The following is a 20,613-nucleotide window of genomic DNA, read 5'->3' as shown; positions in this document are numbered from 1 at the left end:
TGGTGGGTGCCCATCGCCCAGCAACTAACTGGTCCTTGTAATGAATCCTGCAGACCACCTCTTGCCCATCAGGCCCCAGATCTGAGCCTTGTCTCACACAATCCAACATCCACTGAACCCAGTTCAGTTCAAGCCAGTGTTCATGAAGCACCCCAATGTGCTGAATGCTGTAGCCTCTCCATGCTTTAGTCACAGCACTTAGTTCCCCTACCGTCACTTGAGTCCCCGCACTAACACAATCTAGTCTCTACAGCAGGAGTTACTAGCCTGGGTCCACACACAGGATCACAGGACCCATAAACTCCAGTGAAAAACAAAAACCTACATCTTTATCTTCACAAGTCTTAACGAGAACTCAGCATTTCCTTTGGTCATGAATGTAGACAGCAAACCATAGATATTTCCATATCATATTACAGTTGTTGAAAATATCTTGAAATATGATTCATACTCATTCCTACTTTGAAGTTTGGTGGTTGACAGACCACCTCTAGATCTCCTTATGGAATCCTTAAAGAAGCAGACACATCACTACGTCACTCTTTAAAAATATTTTGATGATTGCATTTCAGCATGACTGACTTCCCCTATAATCCTATGCATTTCATTTTAGGCATTTGAAAAATGATGCTAAGGTGGGTTCTCTAGGCTTCACCAGATGCTAAAGGAACCCATAGCACAAAACCAGTACCTGCTACTTGCTCTGGAAAGATCTCATTCCCAACCCAGGCCATCAGCTTTTCAGTCTACCGCCAAATGTCCCTTTCCTCCACCCTGTTCTAATATGTTTAGATGCTCCTGGGCCATAGCTAAGGCCCTTCCCTATGCCCTTTAGCGGAGCCCAGTGAATCTTCTTGGCCCCTTCTCAGTCCCTCAGGTCAATTCCTCCGCTTCAGTTCGTGGGTGATGTCCAGATCCTTCTTTTAGCTTAACCTAAAACTACTAAGTACCCTAATACCTTTTTCCTTCCATCCAGCCACATCCCCAAGGCTCACACATCAGAGAAACCTTCAGGCCACCTGTCAGCCTGGGGAGCTGGGCCCTCACTCTCTCCAGGGATGGGTTAGCCCAGGAAGAAAAGGTAAAGGCAGGACCAGCAAAACTGGCAGAACTGGCCCCACAGACAAATGTAAAAAAGAAAACCAAACAGTGGGACCAGGTCTGTGGGACTCAACCAAGCACTGAACCTCCCTGGAACTCGAGGATGCTGAGGCAAACCATGAAACCATTATCAGTAAGTCAAAAATTACTGCCTGCGCCAGAGATGTGTGGCACGTTTTTTCCTGTTAAGTACCAAGTTGTCCTGTTTCACCACCCACCAGCCTCCTGTTGACTAGCTCCAGTGACAACAGAGACACGCACAATTATGACACTTACTCAGGAGAAAGAGAGATGCCACGTATAGGATGTGTGCCATTTGGACCAGTACAGACCTCTCCTGGCGGTGTCACTGAAGTTGTTCAGACACCCAGTGACAAAGGCTGTGCTCTCACTACAAAGGTAAAGAGGAAGCAGTAGTGTGGTTTCCAGCCCACTGAGAAAGACAGATGGTTTGCACAGAGCAAAACCGTTTGCATCATGAACTTTGTTGCTAATCACTCAAATCTGGGTGAGAAAAGTTACACTGGGTAAGTAAATGTATACAGATAGAAAGAAGAAAATACAGAGCCCATCCTGGCTAACTGCGTATCCTTAAGTAATCACGAGGGAATATAACTGACTAAAAAAAAAAAAAAAAACAAGCTGAAATTTTCTCTTCTTAGCCCTTACCTGTCCTTCCAACTTGGGAGAGGAAGGGACCGAGAAATGCAAGGACCCCCTGAAAACACGAACCTGGGGAGACATGAGGTGCTGGTAATGTCAGTCTCTGGAACCAGGCTGCCTGGGTTTGCATGCAGATTCTATTTTTAATAGCTCTATGTGCTTGTTAACTTTTCTAACTAATCTACAAAATGGAGATACTAATAGTATGTACCCCCATCAGACTGCTGTGTGAATTGAATGAACTAATTCACTTAAAGCACCTAGAACAGTATCTGGTACTTAGTAAATGCTCAGTAAAATCATCTACCATCATGTGACATGTAAGTGAATCTTCATCTGCCCAATATTGGCCTGGCACGAAGGATGGTCAATGAATGCCTAAATATGACAGTTTGCACTGAACCCAGGCCAACTCACCCTAGAAGACAAGATCATCCAAGGATAGGCTCACTGAAGACATTCGTTCCCTAGGTCAAGGCTACATCTAGATACGTCAGTAATGAACTCGTCTGCTTCAGGCCACAGTATCAGGCAGATTTCTGCTCGTTCCATCCATCCATCCATCCATCCAACTTGTTTAGTACTTCTATGTTCTGGGTGCTTTGCTAAGTTCTGCGCAAACGAAGATGTTAACAACCCAGCCTTTGTTCTCAGGAAACTTCCACTCAGATAATCACAATGCAATGTTTTCACGCACAACAGTCAATGCAGCTGCTGAAAGGGGTAGGAAAAGTCAGTGGGCAGGAGGCAAGGTCAGGCTGGGCGGGGCTGGGCCAAATGAGACAATTAGGAAGGAAGAGGGGCAGGTACAGCTGGGGGAGAAGCAGTCTAGTGTGGATACTAATGCACCAGTCACGTTCCCCTGTTGGAGTAAAGTTTGAGGCTGGTATGAAGGGAGAAGGGTCCACAGAGGTAGGCTGGGGCAGATGTTACTGGTAAGACAGTGGTCTAGTTTCATTCTTCTGCATGTCGCTGTCCAGTTCTCCCAGCACCATTTGCTAAAGAGACTTTTTTCCATTGGATACTTTCCTGCTTTATCGAAGATTAGGTGGCCATACATTTGTGGGTCCAACTCTGGGTCCTGTATTCTATTTCATTGGTCTATGGGTCTGTTTTTGTGCCAATACCATACTGTCTTGATGATTACAGCTTTGTAGTACAGGCTAAAGTCTGGGATTGTGATGCCTCCTGCTTTGGTTTTCTTCTTCAATATTACTTTGCCTATTTAGGGTCTTTTGTGGTTCCATACAAATTCTAGGAATACTTGTTCTAGCTCTGGGAAGAATGCCAGTGCAGTTTTGACTGGGATTGCATCAAATGTGTAGATTGCTTTGGGTCGTATTGACATTTTAACAATATTTATTCTTCCGATCCGTAAGCATGGAATGTTTTTCCATTTATTTATGTCTTCCTCAATTTCCTTCATAAGCTTTCTATAGTTTTCAGCATACAGGTCTTTTACATCTTTGGTTAGGTTTATTCCCAGGTATTTTATGGTTCTTGGTGCACTTGTAAATGGGATCAGTTTCTTTATTTCTCTTTCTGTTGCTTCATTATTGGTGTATAAAAATGCAACCGATTTCTGTACGTTGATTTTGTACCCTGCTACTTTGCTGACAGAAGAAATGTTTTCAGGGGTCAGAGAAATCCTATGGGAACTCACTGTACTTTCTGTAATTTTTTTTCTGTAAGCCTAAAATTAGTCTAGAAAATAAAGTTCTTAAAATATTCCTTATACTGTATCTATAAAGTGGATGCATTTTGTATTTTTAAAAATTTTACCTTAGTAAAGCTGATTTAAATATCAGGGGAAAAATAATAAATGAATAAACCTTGATCAACTCTGTAAAAAAAAAAAAAAATATATATATATATATATATATATATATATATATATATATTGAGGACAAATAGCTAGAGATGCATTTGGAATTAGAAGATAGCCTCTGATCTGAGGATCTTCTGAGGGATGCTGGAGCTGGGTGGAGGTGAACAGGAACACGATTGGCTATCACACAAGGTAAGTTAGGTGAGGTCACCTGGGAGAAATACAAATAAAGAGATGGACATTTGAAGGAGGGAGAAGGCATAGCTGATTTGAGGATAATGGGAAATCAGGCCAATCTTTAGGGTAAAAGCAGCATTTAAGATAGGACTTACTTTCCCAGTGGCAATTATAGTACGATAGGGTAACATTCAACAAACTCGGGTCTGGAAGCCTCTAGCTTCTACCCTTTTTTAGTTTCCACTTTCTCTCCCTCTGGTGTTATTTATTGGTGATGATACCTAACAATTAGCTCTCCAATGTTAGTCAACCTATAAATATTAATGTGTTTAGTGAAAAGCTCTATACTTCCCTTTTCAAGGTACTATGATGCAAGGGTTGGAGATAAAACAAGTGGAAGACGAGCCCTTCCCTCCAGGAACTTGAAATCTAGTTTAATAAACAACCATAGATAAGAAGCAGTAGCCAGTTGGCATGAGCTCCTAATCACGTGGGCCTCTCCACAGCAACGCTTGAGTGTCCTCACAACATGGCGGCTGGCTCCCCCCAGACTGAGGCCAAGGAGGAAGATGTAGTGCCTTTTATGGCCTGGTTTCAAAGTTACACACTACCATTTCCACCCTATTCTACTTGTCAAAAGGGAATCATTAAGTCCAGCCCACACTCAAGGGGAGGGAAATTAGGCTGTGCGTTTTGAAAGGAGGAGTGTCAAGAATTCATGGACATTATTTTAAAATCACCACAAACCTACACCTATATTCAAACAATTTTTAACATTTTTTCCATATGTGCTTTATATATGTGCATGAATATGTATGTATTTGTTTGAAAGAAAGAAAAAAAGGAAGGAAGGAAGGAAGGAAGGAAGGAAGGAAGGAAGGAATGGGAAGGAAGGAGGGAGGGAGAGGGAGGGTAACCAAATAATGCAGCGTGTGTTGAGTATCCAATTTATGGCTCAAATGAGAAATATCCTAAGAGTTAATAGGCTGGAGAGGCCACTGTAGGCAGGGAACAGCCATAGGTCATTCCGAAAAGGCTGGTTTTAAGTAGGTCCTTGGAGATCTGTATGATTCAAACAGGCAGAGGAGGGAGGGAAGGAAATTCCAGTAGGGAAAAATGAAATGTACAAAGATACAGAGGCAGGGATGTGCAGGTTATATTTAGGGAAGAGTTAAAGGATAGTTTACCTTGAATGGGGATTTCATACTACTCTCCAGGCTGTTAACTGTAACATCAATGGGGCTTGAAGTACAGTAATTTGTTCATCATTTCAGTTGGAGAACTCATGGGTCATCCCCAGGCACCAAAATTTTACGCAAACACACTGTATGAGTTAGTTATTGCTGTGGAACAAACCACAAAACTTTGGTGGCTTACAACAGTAAACATTTCTTTTTGTTCACAAGCCTGTGGGTCACCTGTCCAGAGCCAGATGGTCTAGAACAGCCTTGGCTTGCATCCCTCGCACTCCCTCTAGTAGGCTAGCCCAAGCAGGTTTTTATGGTGATGTCAGGGGGCCAAATAACTCATGGAAACACAACAGCGCTTTTTAAAGCTTCTACTTTCATCATGGCTGCTAACATCCCATAGATCAAAGCAAGTCACGTGGCCAAGTCCAAATGCAAGAGATAGGTTAACAGCCTCCATCATCTTTCTAGTGAGGAGAACTGCAAAGTGACAGGGCAGAAGGACAGGTAAAGAACTGGAGGCACTGATGTAATCGATCTGCCACGTGCCCTGAAAAAAGAATTAGTTTAGAAATGGGCATTGACCACAGCGACGATCGTTGCCAATAATACACGGTATCGGTATTCCCGAAATACATTCAACCAAATAAATACGATGCGACTTCTCATTTCTAGCCGTTGCCAGAAAGAATGGTTTTTTCCCCCTTTTCATTTTGGTGGCTCAATTTCTGCCAGAATTAACACTGACTGAGTGATGTCGCTTCTTTTCTGGAGAGGAAAAAAGAAAAGAAAAAGAAGCTTTCCGTTGTCCACAGGGGGAAAAAACAAGAAAGAAGAAAGAGAGCCAGAGAGAGTGTTATTCCATTACCTGGGGAATCACTGCATTGTAATTGTATCAGCTGAAAAGAATGTAAAAATGTACTTCCTGAATCGGATGGAGGGAGAGAGCCAGTAATGGACAAAGCAACACAGGAATGTACAAAAGAAACAATTTTGTTCCAGTTCCTGGAAGATTAATAAAAAGAAATGTGTGGGTTTTTTTTGAGACTTGAAATGCACACGTAGCCCACAAAATCACAGCAGCTAGATATGTGGCCTCCTCTCTGAAGCATTCAGGCCCCAACATATTTCAGCAGGGACCTTTTACATGTAGGCTTTGTTTAAGATATTTTCATATACACGATTTTATAGAATAGCTCACATCACCATGTGACAGGTATGACTAATCCCATCTTGCAGATGAGGAAACGGAGGTTCAGAGGAATCAACTGACCTAGCCAAGATTGTATGGCTAGGAAATGGATGCCTATTTGCTCTTGGCTGAGTGATTTTTATTTTAATTTTACCTCCAGTACAGTTAACATTCAAGTGTTATATTATTCTCAGATGTACAATATAGTCATTCACCAATTCCATAGATCACCCAGTGCTTATCACAGTAAGTGCACTCTTTAATCCCCATCACCTATTTTACCCATTCCCCCGACCCCCTTCCCCGCTGGTAACCATCGGTTTGTTCTCTATAGTTAAGAGTCTGTTTTTTCGTTTGTCTCTTTTTTGCTTTTCGTTTTGTTTCTTGAATTCCACATGCGTGAAATCATATGGTATTTGTCTCTGACTTATTTTGCTTAGCATAATACCTTCTAGATCCATCCATGCTGTTGCAAATGGCAAGGTTTCTTTCTTATGAGATTCCATTGTGTATGTGGTGTGTGTGTGTGTGTGTGTGTGTGTGTGTGTGTGTGTATACATACACCATATCTTTATCCAGCCATCTATTACTGGACCCTTGGGCGGCCTCCATAATTTGGCTATTATAAATAATGCTGCAATAAACAGGGGTGCATGTATCTTTTTGAATTGGCGTCTTGATATTCTTTAGGTAAATGTCCAGTAGTGGAATTGCTGGATTGTAGGGTAGTTCTATTTTTAACTTTCTGAGGCACCTCCATACTGTCTTCCACACTGGCTGCACCAGTTTGCATTCCCACCAAAATGCACGAGGGTTCCTCTTTCTCTACACCCTTGCCAACATTTATTTCTTGTGTTTTTGATTTTAGCCATCCTGACAGGTGTGTGGTGAGAGTGCTCTTGCTAGTATACCTTCTGGCTTGCCGTTCGTGATTCCAGAAGGCAGAGTGTGCGGGGAGATGGAAAAGAAAAACCCCAAGGGGTCAGTAGGAAGCTCGTCATGATTTTCCCTGTTTGAGCTCTTGCAACTTAGGTCAGATTGAGAGCCATCCCACAGGTGTTGAATTTGCCAAGGCAGAGGAAGCCTGCGGACCGAGCCTACATTCGTGGAGCACCCAGCAGTGACCCCACAGGAAGGGACCATACTGACCTCAGTCAACACCCTTGTGAGGCAGAGGAAGAAACAGGCTTTGAGAGGGCCCAGCTGTGACCTGGCCCCGCGATGGAGAATGATACCCAGGTCTCTTCCCACTTGCCTGGCTCCACCAGGAGCTGACAATTAGTTAACCAAGGCCGAAGAGCTTCTCATGGGCATGGCGACTCCTGTCTGTGGGGCAAAAGCTGAACTGGACTTCTGTGGGCAGGGGCAAGAGCCAGGGCATTGGGTGGGGATGGGGCTTGGGCGTAGAAGATGGGGAGTCGGGGACGGTAGCAGAAGAGAAAGAGCAGCAGAAGGGATTCCTAGGCCATCTGCCATCTCCAGATACTCCCTTGCTAAGGGCTAGTCCTTAAATTTCCTACCAGGGAGTAACTGACAGCTGTGTCTCATCCCCCATTTGTATGCGGACCATCACATACACTTCCAACCCCACCTTGTCCCTTAAGTGCCAGCCCAACCACCTTGCTGGTGGAGAACATGTCCATTTGAAGGTCCTCCAGGAAACTCGAACTGGAGTCTGAAGCTGAAATCCTTGTTTTCTTGTTCACACTTTGAGTGTCTGACGTGGTTGGACGCGCCTGTATCCACCCAGACCCACGCTCTGGCCTCCACACTCCACATCCGGTTATAAAGTCCTATCGGCTCTTCCTCAAATCTTTGAGGAGTCCATCCTACCTGCTGTCACAACCTTCCTTTTGGAAGCAGGTGTCATCCCCTGCTGCTGTCACAACTGGGGGCCTCGATTTTCCTGCTGGACTAACGCAGTTCAATTCATCTCCCAGCCTTCCCTGCACACCACCCTCCCCGCTAACAGGTTAATGTAACATAGAAACCTAGCCAGGCATTCTCCTGATCAAAATGTTTCGGCAGCTCCTCAAATATTTCTAGAAGATCAAGTCCAAACTCCTTGACTTGACCTTTATGAGCCAGCCCTTGTCAACTCTCTGCCCTTCAGACACAGAACGGTGTCTTTCTGCTGGGTCTTACCATTGTTTCCCTCTTTAACTGTGCAGATACTAACTCCTCTCCTTGGAACCCTGCCCCCTCCCTACCTGGGAAATACCTGTTCATTCAAAACAATTTAAAATCTAGGCTTGTAGATTCGGTCATTTTTATATGGTAATGAAATGAATTATTTATGTGCCACCCTCTCCTACAAGACCTATGAAATTTCGTAGTGCTAGGATCCAGTGCTGACTCATCTATCTAGTCAACAAATACTCAATGCTTAAAATATTCAGGCTCTGTGGCTGGTGTACTGATTTACAACACGCACAGGAATTTCTCCCTTACCCACGGCTTTACTTTCTGCGGGCACCTGCAGCCTTTTGGAAGCAGGTGATCCTCCTTCTGTCACACCGCCACAAGGTCAGTAGTAGCCTAACGCTACATCACAATGCTGACATCCGTCATTCACCTCACTTCATCACAGGAAGGAGAGTTACAGGACAACAAGATATTTGGGGAACAAGAGAGACTACATTCATCTTTTGTTATCGTATATTGTTATCACTGTCCCATCTTATTAGTAGTTATTGTTGTTAACCTCTTACTATGCCTAATTTGTAAGTTAAACTGTATATATGTACACATAGGAAAAAAACATTAAGTAAACAGTTTGGTACTATCTGTGGTTTCAGGTGTCCTCTGGGGGTCCTGGAATGTATCCTCTGTAGATAAGGAGTGGGGGGCATGAATGTATAGACTTTGGAGTCAGAAAGGTCTCAATTCGATTCTTAGTTCATTTGAGCAAATTAATGTGTTATCATTTCCTTATTTCTAAGAACGGGAATATTAACAGCAGGAACTCTATCATCTGAAATGATTAGAGCTGTTGGTCAATGAACAGAAAATGTCAGGTAAAGTTGAGAATTGGAAAAAGATTCCTAAGTACCTTACGCATGTTATTTTCAATTGGAAGAAGATTCCTATGTACGTTACGCATGTTATTTTCAATTGGAAAAAGATTCCTATGTATCTTACACGTTATCTTCACCTCAACCAACATATTCATTCAGCAATCTCTCGACATAAGCCCAGGTCTTTCCTTGGAGCATGGGTCTGTTTTCCGGAGCCTTCTAACCCTTTCCTGCAGAGACCAAACCTATCATGTCTAGTCTAAAACTTTAAAGTTTGAGTTCTTTCAAATGAAGTAAGACCTTACGATTTCTTTCAAATGAAGAATTTAAGAAACATTTGCGAAGCCAACAAAGTACAGAATCTTTTCCACATTTTCGTGATTTGTCCACCATCAGTCTTTAACAGTTTTGCCTGGACCTATTGATAGCATTTTTTTTTTTTAAAGCAATTTGTCTCGGTTGAGCCTTTCCAGAATTCATCTTACTTTTATCCACACTTGGTTGGCAAGCTGGAGCTGCTGTATGCAGTTAAGAATATGCAGATTATGACCTGCTGAATGAGGGGGCATGAGCCACACACGTGGGTCAGCAGGTAGCTTCCTCAGCATCCAAGCCCCCCAGGGCCGCTTTGATGGAAGGTGCAGTTTCCAGACACTCACACAAAGGATGTAAAGTCACAAGATTTATTACTTACACATCCCAGCCAACGGGGGTAGGGGCATCAAGCTGGGGTTAGGGTGGCCTCCGTGCCAAGGTCACGGGTGAGCACGAGATAGAGAGCAGGGGAGCAAACCCCTATTAACTTTAAGGAGCTTGGGGTGGAGGGTCTCACTCCAACTTTTCCAGGGCTTCACTCTAAATGGTTATTTTATTTTAAATTTTTATTTATTTTTGAGAGAGAGACAGCAGGAGCTGGGGAGGGGCAGAGGGAGAGGGTGGGAAGCAGGCTCTGTGCTGATAGCAGACAGCCTGACACGGGGTTCAAACCCACACACTGCAAGATCGTGACCTGAGCTGAAGAAGTCGGACGCTTAACCGATTGAGCCACCCAGGTGCCCCTGTGACAAAATATTTTAAGTTGTTCAATAACTATGTGAGCTTCTGAAATTACAAATGCATGTATTACAGGGTCTTGTTCCCAAAGAGCCCTTCCAAGTGGCTATTTCAAAAGGTGTCCAGAGAAACACAAAGCGGGGACTGATGGCAGGATTCCTAAACTCAAGTCCTTCCCTAAGTGTCCAAATTCTGAGTGGGAGCAGGGTCGTCACCTGTAAATGTCTAGGCGTCTCGTCACCGCACCTCTTTCTCTGGCACTCACATCTCAACTGGTGGCCGTGCAATGGACTTACGTAATCACAGGAGCCACACTGGTGGCACAAGCAGGTTGGAGGATAATCAGGACGGCGAGGGCTGAGGTGAACGTCGCCGCTGCAGGTGGAACTCAGGTGTGCCCGTGCAGCCAGCGAGCCTCAAGTGGCGAACATATTAATCATGTCCTTCTATGTTTTCTGAGACTCTGATATCTAGGGCCTCGTTGACCCTGGAGACCGCTGCTCCCAGAGCTGGCCAGTTCCTAGAGAGAGGAACTGATTCACTGTGAGCACGCCTTGCACGCACAAAGCCGCGGACCCAGAGCCCACGCCCCTGCCACCTTCTCCCGCGGCACCCACACTCAGGACCACTGTCTCCTGCCCTCCTCACCCCAGGGCCAGGAACCAGAAAACTAGGTTTTCTGCACCCCAGAGCCCAATGAAATTAACCAAACTGTGGACCCTGCCTTGCCTGTTCTTCCCCGTGAAAACCATGATAAAGGCTGCTGCCTGTGCTTCTCCCCGCCCTCCGCCTCCTGATGGACCCTGGTCTCGGCCGTGTGGCCTCCCAGCGTGTGGCACGGTGTGCCCCCTCCTCTTGGGATCGGTGAGTATAAAACAAACTAGCTTTTCAGTGCCGGTCATCTCTTGTTCTGCTGGCCCTATAACACCTAATAACAAAACCCGTATGTTAAAAAAAAAAAAAAAAAACAGGGTGTGACGTACAGTGGTCTGTGGGTCAGAGTTAATGAGTGGCTTTTATCGGGAAGATCCAGTTACACGGAGAGCAGTTAAGACAGCGTCTGCTGAAGCCACCGTGGGAAGACTGGAGGTACTTAACCTGGTGCACGGCATATTACAATAATCCCCGTGTTTGCTGTTGCCATGATGAGGCCCCTGGGGCCACAGTAGCGAATGGGCCCTGCCCTCACACCACTTTCAGGCTTCCACAGCAGTTGTCAGGGGGCCCTCAGCTAGCCGGGAGGAGCAGAAAAGGCTCCCCTGGGACCCAAGTACAAGTTAGCCAGGCAAGCAAATGGTATGTGGGCAAGCAAATGTTTGTTTTGTTTTTAATTTAAATTTTTTTAAATGTTTATTTACTTTTGAGAGAGACAGAATGCAAGCAGGGAGGGACAGAGAGAAAGGGAGACACCGAATCTCAAGCAGGCTCCAGACTCTGAGCTGTCAGCACAGAGCCCGAAGCGGGGCTCGAACCCACGAACTGTGAGATCATGACCCGAAGTCGGACGCTTAACCGACTGAGCCACCTAGGCGCCCTGTCGTTTTGTCTTTGATTTAAACTGAGGTAGGAACAGGCTCGGTCATCGGTAGGGGGCTGCTAAAACCCAGCTGTGACTATGTCACATTCTGATGTGAGCAGAACCCTCCCGGTTCACCGAGAAGCATGAGCGACGGGCCATCCCCCACAGTACGGCATTAATTGTGCATTTATACACTGCATGTACCTTCTACATCCTTAGGCAAGGTTAGTAACTGGGACGCAGACCCGGCCCCTGAAGACCTCACAGAGAAAATGCCTACCCAGGACACTAGGGGACCCACAGGGGAGTGTGGGGTGGGGGGCAGAGACCAGCAGAGAGTTGGGGCTCCCGAAGCCAGTGGCCTGGGCAGGAGCACTGTTTTTCTATCACAGGGGCCGGCACCTTCTGGACCAGTTTGGCTCCAGACTGGGTCATGAGTCAGAAAAGCCGTTGTGTTCCAGTCACGATAAGGTCACAGAACCTTGCGTTTGTTTCCTCATCCGCAGAAAGGAACAACGTCCAACTTCCCCCTCTCATGACGAGAGACCCATAAGGTCATGAGAACTTACCAAAGAACCAGGAGACCTTCCTCGGCAACAGGATCCTGGCCCCCAGCTTTCCGTGTGGTGGGGCTCTCAGTACTGATCCTGTTAAATCCACTTCTATCTTTAGTGAAAACCTACAACGTTATTGCACGAGTCAGAGAGATCGGAAGGTGTTAAAGCTGCCACTGGCATTCGGCCGTCATGCCTCACGCAGAGGGGACCAAAAGGTAACGAGACCAAGTTCCTCACACGACTTCAATTTAAATTAAACTTCCTTTAATGAAATAAAAAACAAACGGTGCATTGCATAATATCTGTGGTCACAGTATAAAACGATACAATTAGTTCATGTAACATCGGGTATGGACAAAAATACACGAGACCCTTTATTTGTCTACGTAAAATCTGGCAGATCCTTCTGTGCGACGCTAAGAAAGACAGAGTCAACTTTTTTTTTTTTTTCCTCCTCCTAGCGATCTGCGCGCAATATTTATCACGGAGAATTTGGTCAAACAGCAGAGGAGGACTTACCGAAATCCCAGATCCCTTCTTCCTCTGCTGCCATCGGTGAAGCTAAAAAAAAAACACAAGTTTTCTGAAAGTAGCAAGTTGTGTAGTATTGCTTATTATTCCTGCCCAAAAGGCTCAGTCTTTGGCTCACGGATGTCAGTGACAAAATCATGGCTGCAGGCAGTCTATAAAGCAAGAAGCGAGAGCCACCGGGGGAAACAGACAAGGGTCTGGGCAGAAGGGATGTCCTTTGCCAGGATCTTAAGGAAAAGCCACGTGGGGGGGGGGGGGGGGAGGGGGAGGGAAACACACAAATAAATACGTTTCTAAATTAACATTTAAATCCAGTTGGTGAGTCAGAGTTCCATCGTCCCATGAAAAATCCGAAGCGTTGTTAAAAAGTCAGAGTTTGCATTTTTTTTTCTTTTTTCTTTTTTAAAAAGTGAAAAGTGTTATGTAAACATCATAAAGTAAACAATTGAAAGTAATTTTGAGGCTTCTATCTGAACATAGCTGAGGCTCTTCCTGGGGGCTGTTTTTATGATTAGGAAAAAAAAAAACAAAACCAAACTGTTTATAAAGTTTCTTTTTGTTAAGAAGTGCAATTTCATCTGTGTGAATTGTGGCTAGGTTCTTCTTTTTGTTCACACCAGTGCCTCTGGCAGAAACCCCCTTCCAGAAGAGCACTTTGGGGCGGCGGGGGGGGGGGGGGGGGGAGCCGTATTTGGTACAGCAAGAGAGTGTATCTCACATATTTAAAAGGACACACATTCCAGGCCAGTTTCTGGCCCTGGATGGAGTGAGGTCCCTGGTACAACACCCTGGGATTTCTTCCTCCTCTGTACCAGCCCCTAGGCGACTGGCAGTGTGGCCAGCCCCACGATCACAGGGTGGGGTTGGGGTCAATGCCTTAGCAACCCCAGCCTCGAGCTGCAGTGGCAGTTTGCAGTCAAATGCTCTGCCACGGAGCAATACCCCCAGCAGTGGCGGTTTGAGAGCATAAGGTACAGCATGTGAACACCTGTCACTTGCCGTGTGTCTGGCATGACCCATGCATGGTTTTACGCATACCTGGGGCCACCTGGCCACACTCACAGCAAGGTACCCTTTGCTCTACCAAGAAGGGCCTGCACTACGACAATCCTGAACCTTCTTTTAATGGTGATAACTGTGTGGACTCAAAGGGCACTGGTGTCCCTAACGTAGCACCTGTGAATGTGTGTTCCCTCTTCCGTTCCCGTATATACAATCACCTGGGACCCACCTCCTCTGAGATAGCATAGTTAAGAAACAACTGGTAGAAAAGACCCGAATCTAGTGCCATCAAGGCCTCCTCCTGTTCCTCTGGTCACCCGTGCTCGGGTGGGGCAGGTGCTGGGCTTGGAACTCACTTGTGCCACTACGGTTAACACGGCGTCTACCGTGAGTGGTCCCCTAGGTGGGCAGGACAAAAAGGGAAGCGGGGTGGCAATCTGCCTCCTGGGGGTGACTCAGTGACAAGGGCAGAGTGGGCTGTGGGCAGCGCAGGGAGGGAAGCAGCGGGGACGATGGTGAGCCGGTGGGCGGGGGAGTGTGGCTCGTCTGGCCCCTTGTGACAAAGAGCCGCACATGAATGGCCATCATTTTGTAGGACTTTATTGCTCAAAACAAACGAATCTTTTTTCCCTTCGGAAGACAGAGCAGCGTGAGATCCGTCAGAGCCAGGATGAAAGCGCAGAGGATTGCAATGCGGGGCATGACTCACCAGTGAGCCTCAGAAAGCCCACTGGGATGCTTCCGAAAGGCCAGTGCTATGCAGGGGCAGATGCCTCAGGGAGCAGAGGAGCTCTTTTGGTCCGCATCCTACTCCGGGTACGAGCAGTCGGGCAAAACGGATTGCTCTCAGATCTACTTTGTAGGCTGTTCACACGGCAGTAAATTGCTGGTTTCCTTCGTGTTCCTAACAGGAAAGCAAACATACCACAAAGCGTACCCTTGCTCGCTGACCCCCGGCGGGGGGTCTTACGACGACTTGAAGGGCTGAAAAGGTCATGGAAAATGCACGGTTCTTCCAGGCAATTTCTGATTCTGTGAAGTCGGTCAGTCTTGCAAGCAGCAATACACCTTCACATTAAGGAGCCCAAGCAGCCACGAAGGACGTGGGGTACACGTGTGGGTGTCCCTCGGTGGCCGAGGCCTTCGCCTTCCACGAAGGGCTGGAGAGGGGGACGGAGGTGGCGTCCTCCTCCAGACACAGCCCCGGCACCCCCGACACTCCTGGCCCGAGCCGAGGACAGCTGACCCCCCAGGACCCTCTTCTGTGCTCCCTGGGGCCCCCTGAGGCACGGCGGCCTCAGAACCATCGAAGTGAGGGCCTGCTCCTTCCCTTGTCCCCAACCTCGTCTTCCTTGAGGACCTTCTTACTGCCCCGGACAGAGGTGGCTGTGTATTTTTCTTCATATTCATTCTTAAGGCTAAGGTGGCAAGATAAGGTGCTTGGTGGGGAGCCAAATTCTAGATTCCAGGGCCATTTCAGCACGCTCACATAAAGCAAATACGAAAGAAATGGAAAGGGGGCAGAGAAGCAAAAAAAAAAAAAAAAAAAAAAAAAAAAGGAAAAGGAAAAGAAAAAAAAGCATTTGGGCTCAGTAAGAAGTTACATACTGCAAGTTTAGATTTCAAATGTCTAAACCCCTGAAAATACAGGGTGGGTAGGGTGGTCAAAGCCACGAATGAGCCTGCGGCACAGGTCTGTGTTGTCGCTGGGCCGGGGCGGACGGCTTCACCTAGCGGCCCTCCTAACACGGGCCCGACACGGAAGCTGGCTCCCGGCAGGCAGCTCTGTCCTCACCTAAGACAAAGAACTCTGAGAGCCACCGTCCTTCCTCACCGCGACCCCTCGAAACCAAACATACGAACACACACAGGTCAGAGATCTATAAACCGGTAGGAGAAAAAAATTAGACAAAGGGTAACCATTAAAAAGCCGCAGCCGGGAACACACACACGCGATTGTTCTACCAAAAAGTGCCGTGGGAAGAAGAGTCGTGGGCTGGTAAACGTGTCCGCGCTCAGAACTTGACATGCGGGGGGGAGGGAGCGCCCGGTCCCACCTGAGATCGGAGAGGACTGGTTTCTAGTGTCACACACTGCGCGTGAAAAAGATCGCGGTCCTCCTCCCGCCCCGTCGCTCCTAGACCGCCCCTGTCGCGGCTCCCCCGGCGTGGCCTAGTCCATTTCCATGGACATGAGGCGGCGGCGCTCACGCCTTGTCTCCTGGACCTCTTTCTTACAGCACCAGTGGGAGCTACAGTACCCGATGAGGCAGGACAGGAGCCCGATGACGGTGGACAGGCCCACGCCGATCAGCAGCGGGTACTTGAAGGCGTTCAGCACTGGAGGGAAGGAACAGGGGGATGCCGGTCAGTGGTGCGAGGAGGCGGCCTCGGGAAGCCTGCCCCCTCCCCTCCCCACCCAAGCGGGTGTCCCCGCGGGGCCCAGCTGGCACTCAAGCTGTCCCCAGCACCTAGCGCAGCGCTCCGGGCAGGAGCCCTCTTATCTGCCCACAAAGTGAGCACATGACACCCTGCCCGGTTCTGTGGGGGAGAAACAAAAAACCGGGAGAAAGATTTCGTTCGTTTGATGTCTCTGAATGTCAGCTTGCTTTTTAGGGTTTTGGCAGGAGACTGATTTTTAAAAGTCAGTATAAGGGCGCCGCACATTCAGCAGCAGATGCGTCCTTTAAAAAAAAAAAAAAACACAACACTGTTCATACATCAATTCTGTGCATCGAATAACTGAAGTGTACTAGCGGGGCTATTTTAAGTAACACTAGAGTCGATTATCCAGGAAAGTGAATAATTCCCTCCCTTGTTCAGGAAATCTGGCTTTTCATATGGAGCTACTTGAAACAAGGAATTTCTGCAATGCAAACAGGGGATAAATGACGAAGTTTCAGGAATGCACAGACACGGTACGGACCGCACACCCCCAAATCCCAAGTCCCTTCTCCCAGAAGCAGCAGCACTCTTTGCGCGGGTGCTAGCACGCCTGCCGGCAGCTGGCATTTAATGTCGCTCACCTTTCGGAAGAGCCCATCGTACGGCAGAGGAGACAGAGCGCCACAGAGGCTAAGGCATCCGTGGACAAGCTGGGGCTCCAGTTCCAGTCTCCCCCACACTGACATCTCCTCAGGGACATCCACTCAAAGCTCTCCCCTAACCCTCGGAGGCACCGGGGCTTTAATTCTCTCCGGGGAATTTCTCTTATTAACGTGTACTCTCAAGTTTTTGCAGAGAAGACAGGTTTCTCATTAGCCCAGGAACAGCTGCCCCCGCTCTGGGATGCTCGGGGAACAGAGGGGTGGGAAGGGGACCCTCCGATCACCTAGTTAGGATGACTCTGGTGTGGGCCAACAAAGCAGGGAGCCCCTTCTCGTCCCAGGGTTCCGGAGAGAACCCCCTGCATGCTAATGACACCAGTTGGATCCTCCGTTTTCCAAGAAGCAAAACCAAGAGGGCAGGAGGGGCAGGAACCCACTCACCGCCTCTCCCGGGGCCCTGAACCCACTCCCTCGATGCCGTTCTCTGGCTCTGCCTGGCAGAATCCATGCCAGCCCCGTGACAGGGAAAGGGGTCTGCACAGAATTCGGAGAAACCATCAAACGTCTCTCCGGTAAGTCCTAACCACCACCTCCCGGTGGCGGCTCGGGCACACGATGCCGCACCTGGGGTAGCAGCAAGGCCTCCTTCTGCGTGCCGGCCCAGGGCAGGTCTACAGAGAGAGAGAGGGCCGGGTGCTGGGTGGCACATTCCTCGAAGGGCGGCTACCTGACCCTGTCGGCCGCCGCACAGCCCAGAGACGTAACCGGACGTCCTCCTTACCATCCATCTTCACAGTCACAAAGATGGGCTTGGAGTAGATCTCTGCCTCCTTCTGCCAGGAGCCTGTTGGGGACCTCACCCACGGGGTCACGGAGCAGTAGTAGTTGCCAAAGTCCTGGTCCTCGGAGCCATGGACTCGCAGCAAGAATTCCAGCACGCTGACGCGCTCCAGGCTGAGCTCGCTCTTCCGGTCTCTCTCGGCCGTGGTCACAATCCCCTTCCGATCCAGAGAAGACAGGAGGACGGGAGCCTTGTCCAGACCGAAGGAGTGCACCGCGAACCAGGACACGTCAAAGGCCATGTCGTCTGTGGATTACAGACCACGCCAAAACCCCGGGTCAGCGCAACGGGCGGAAACGCCACACGAGGCTAACACGTGTGTAACCTCACCAGGGGCCAGCGCTGGCCTGTATGCCTTGGGTCTCACTGGATCTTCACGACCCCACGATGACGGCTCTATCACACTGCCCGCTCAACGGTGGGACCAAATACCTTATTCGAGGTCACAGAGCCAGGGGCGGGAGAACGTGTGACTTCACACAGGGAGCGTAGCTGCGGACTCTGCTTTTTTTTTTTTTTTTTTTTTTTTTTTTTTTTTTTTTTTTTTTTTTTTTTTTTTTTACATTTATGTAGTTTTGAGAGAGACAGCACAAGCGGGGGAGGGTCAGAAAGAGAGGGAGACAGAATCCAAAGCAGGCTCCAGGCTCCGAGCTGTCAGCACAGAGCCTGACGCGGGGCTCGAACTCACAAATCATGAGATCGTGACCTGAGCCGAACTTGGACACTTAACTGGCTGAGCCACCCAGGCGCCCCGACTCCGCCCTCTTTTTTTTTAATTCATTTATTTTGAGAGAGAAAGGCAAAGGGAGAGTGAGCAAGGGAGGGGCAGACAGAGAGGGGGAAGAGAGAATCCAAGCAGGCTGCTGTCAGTGCAGAGCCTGATGCGGTGCGAGAACCCACGATCCGAGAGCAGGAGTCAGACGCTTGACCGACTGAGCCACCCAGGCGCCCCCGGAATCTGCCCTCTCTACCCTGCTGCCACCGCCCAGTCCAACGGGCACCCCAAACTGTCTCCCACAGCAGTGTTCCTTGACATTTCAGGCAGAAGAGCCCAGACCCAGAGGCCGCTAACTGCGGTCAAGGACAAAAGGTACGTAAAGTGACCTGTACACAATTCAGTGTCAACAGTTTAGATTTTATTGTTCTCAGTCCTTTTCTTCCCCGGCCGAAGCACTCAAGTTCCAGACAAGAGGAAAAAAAAAACGTCAAACTGAGAAAACTGAACACAACTTAACAGTCCCAGAGAGGAATACTACTGAACCTTAAAGTACCCTGCAAAACGAGGCCTCTAACAGCGTCAAATAAATGAAGATGGGCATCTGACAAAGAAGACTGGTACAAGAGGCAATGCTCACAGGGTGTGAAGTCAGAGCACACGCCATGAGCCCCTGACCTCTTCCTCTGGCCGTTCCCAGTGGAGCAGCAGTGTCAGAACTGGGACACATCCAGCAGGCAAGAAAGGACCACGAGGCCACAAACACGGTTTTCTCTCTCTGTGTTTAAATGTTTATTCACCTCTCAGAGCCAGTGAGAGAGAGAGACAGAGTGTGAGCAGGGGAGGGGCAGAGAAGAGAGGGAGACACAGAATCCGAAGCAGGCTCCAGGCTCCGAGCCCGAAGCGGGGCTCGAACCCACAAACCGTGAGATCACGACCTGAGCCGAAGCCGGACGCTCAACCGACTGAGCCACCCGGGCGCCCCCAACACCGTTTTCTCTCAAATTCACTTGACAAGGCTTTCTGCATACATGTGAAATTACCCCACGTCTGTTAAACAAAAAGTAACATTTATTCACGAGCGAAAATACACTGGTGACCTCCAATAGCGCTACGTCAAGGCCAACGGTATTCAGGTGCTTACGTATTAAAAGAAAAAAAACAAACGCAAGACTCTGTACAAAATTATCCACATGGTTAAGTCCTTTCCAACTTGCTCTGAAAATGCTAAGCGCCAGAGCAAACCTCAGCTCCCTACCCACAGGATGACAGCTCTCCACGCCAACGCTCAAAATACCTGCTTTCCCTCCCCCTCGTCCACTGTGGCACTTGAGCAGAAAATCGGATTGTTCTCAGTGTGTGGGTCATCTCTTGCCAAGAAGACCAACTCCCCGGGGGAAGGGGGGGCAGAGGAAGTGCTGTCAACAGCCTCACGCCCTCACGGTGCCAGGGCAGAGGGGGCCCCCGGGATCATGGTCACGTGCTCAGTGCAGCTGTCGCCTGCGGACGCGGGGCGGTTACCGAAGGCAAAGTCATAACTGCTGTCCCCGTTATGTGGGCTCCAATTCGTGCCCCAGTCCCGCCGCGCCTCACAGAGCTGAGGCCGGCCTGGAGGGCCAGGCTCCCGGGCTGGACCAGTACTGGCGGGCCACGTGGCCTGGAGGAGTGACTTAATTCCCCGCGGCTCAGTTTCCTCGGCTGTAAAATGAGTATTAACGGCTTCACCATGGTTAAGTTAGCTATCTCTACAAGATGCTTAGAACAGCACCTCGCACGTAGGAAGCGCTCACTAGCCCTACCTCCACAGTACGACACACACGGTCCACAAACAGGTGCTAACAGGGAGCGCGTTAGCGCCTGTAGCAGAGGCTCGCGGTGCCCGCCCCGACCAGCTGCTGACGGTGCTGACTGCTAACACTCTCACACCCGTGCCCTCTTGCCGAGGGTCAGCCTCAGCTGAAGGAAGCCACCTCCTGGAGGTTAGGAAACACCCTTGCTCCCCAACCGTTCAGCCCGTGGACAGTGGCTGACTGACGGCGGGGATCTAAAAGCCCAGTCCCTCACCTCAAGGAGGCCATACTCTGTGGTACAACCCACGCGCCAGAACTCGCCGTGGGGAGTTAAGACTCGTTCTGAAGTCACGTCTTTGCCTGGCTTCCTTCCCTTGCCCGGCTGGACTCCCTC

At 48.6% G+C, this 20,613-nt stretch overlaps 1 protein-coding gene across 1 annotated transcript in view; it reads right to left on the bottom strand.

Annotated features, from left to right (window-relative positions):
- Window positions 1–12,536: 12,536 nt before the first annotated feature.
- The window catches only part of PTGFRN (prostaglandin F2 receptor inhibitor), an 87,875-nt gene continuing 79,798 nt past the window's right edge, over window positions 12,537–20,613 (bottom strand). Inside the window, exons 8-9 of the mRNA XM_043575944.1 lie at window positions 17,655–17,960; window positions 12,537–16,166 (exon numbers count right to left, since the gene is read on the bottom strand). Of these exons, the coding sequence (XP_043431879.1) occupies window positions 16,000–16,166; window positions 17,655–17,960 (473 nt within the window). The 3' untranslated portion in view covers window positions 12,537–15,999. The remainder of the gene's footprint in view (window positions 16,167–17,654; window positions 17,961–20,613) is intronic.

Source organism: Prionailurus bengalensis, chromosome C1 (genome assembly GCF_016509475.1).
Source record: "Prionailurus bengalensis isolate Pbe53 chromosome C1, Fcat_Pben_1.1_paternal_pri, whole genome shotgun sequence".
Lineage (NCBI taxonomy): Eukaryota > Metazoa > Chordata > Mammalia > Carnivora > Felidae > Prionailurus > Prionailurus bengalensis.
The sequence above is the reverse complement of the archived record's forward strand: the minus strand, read 5'-3'. Positions and strand labels throughout refer to the sequence as shown.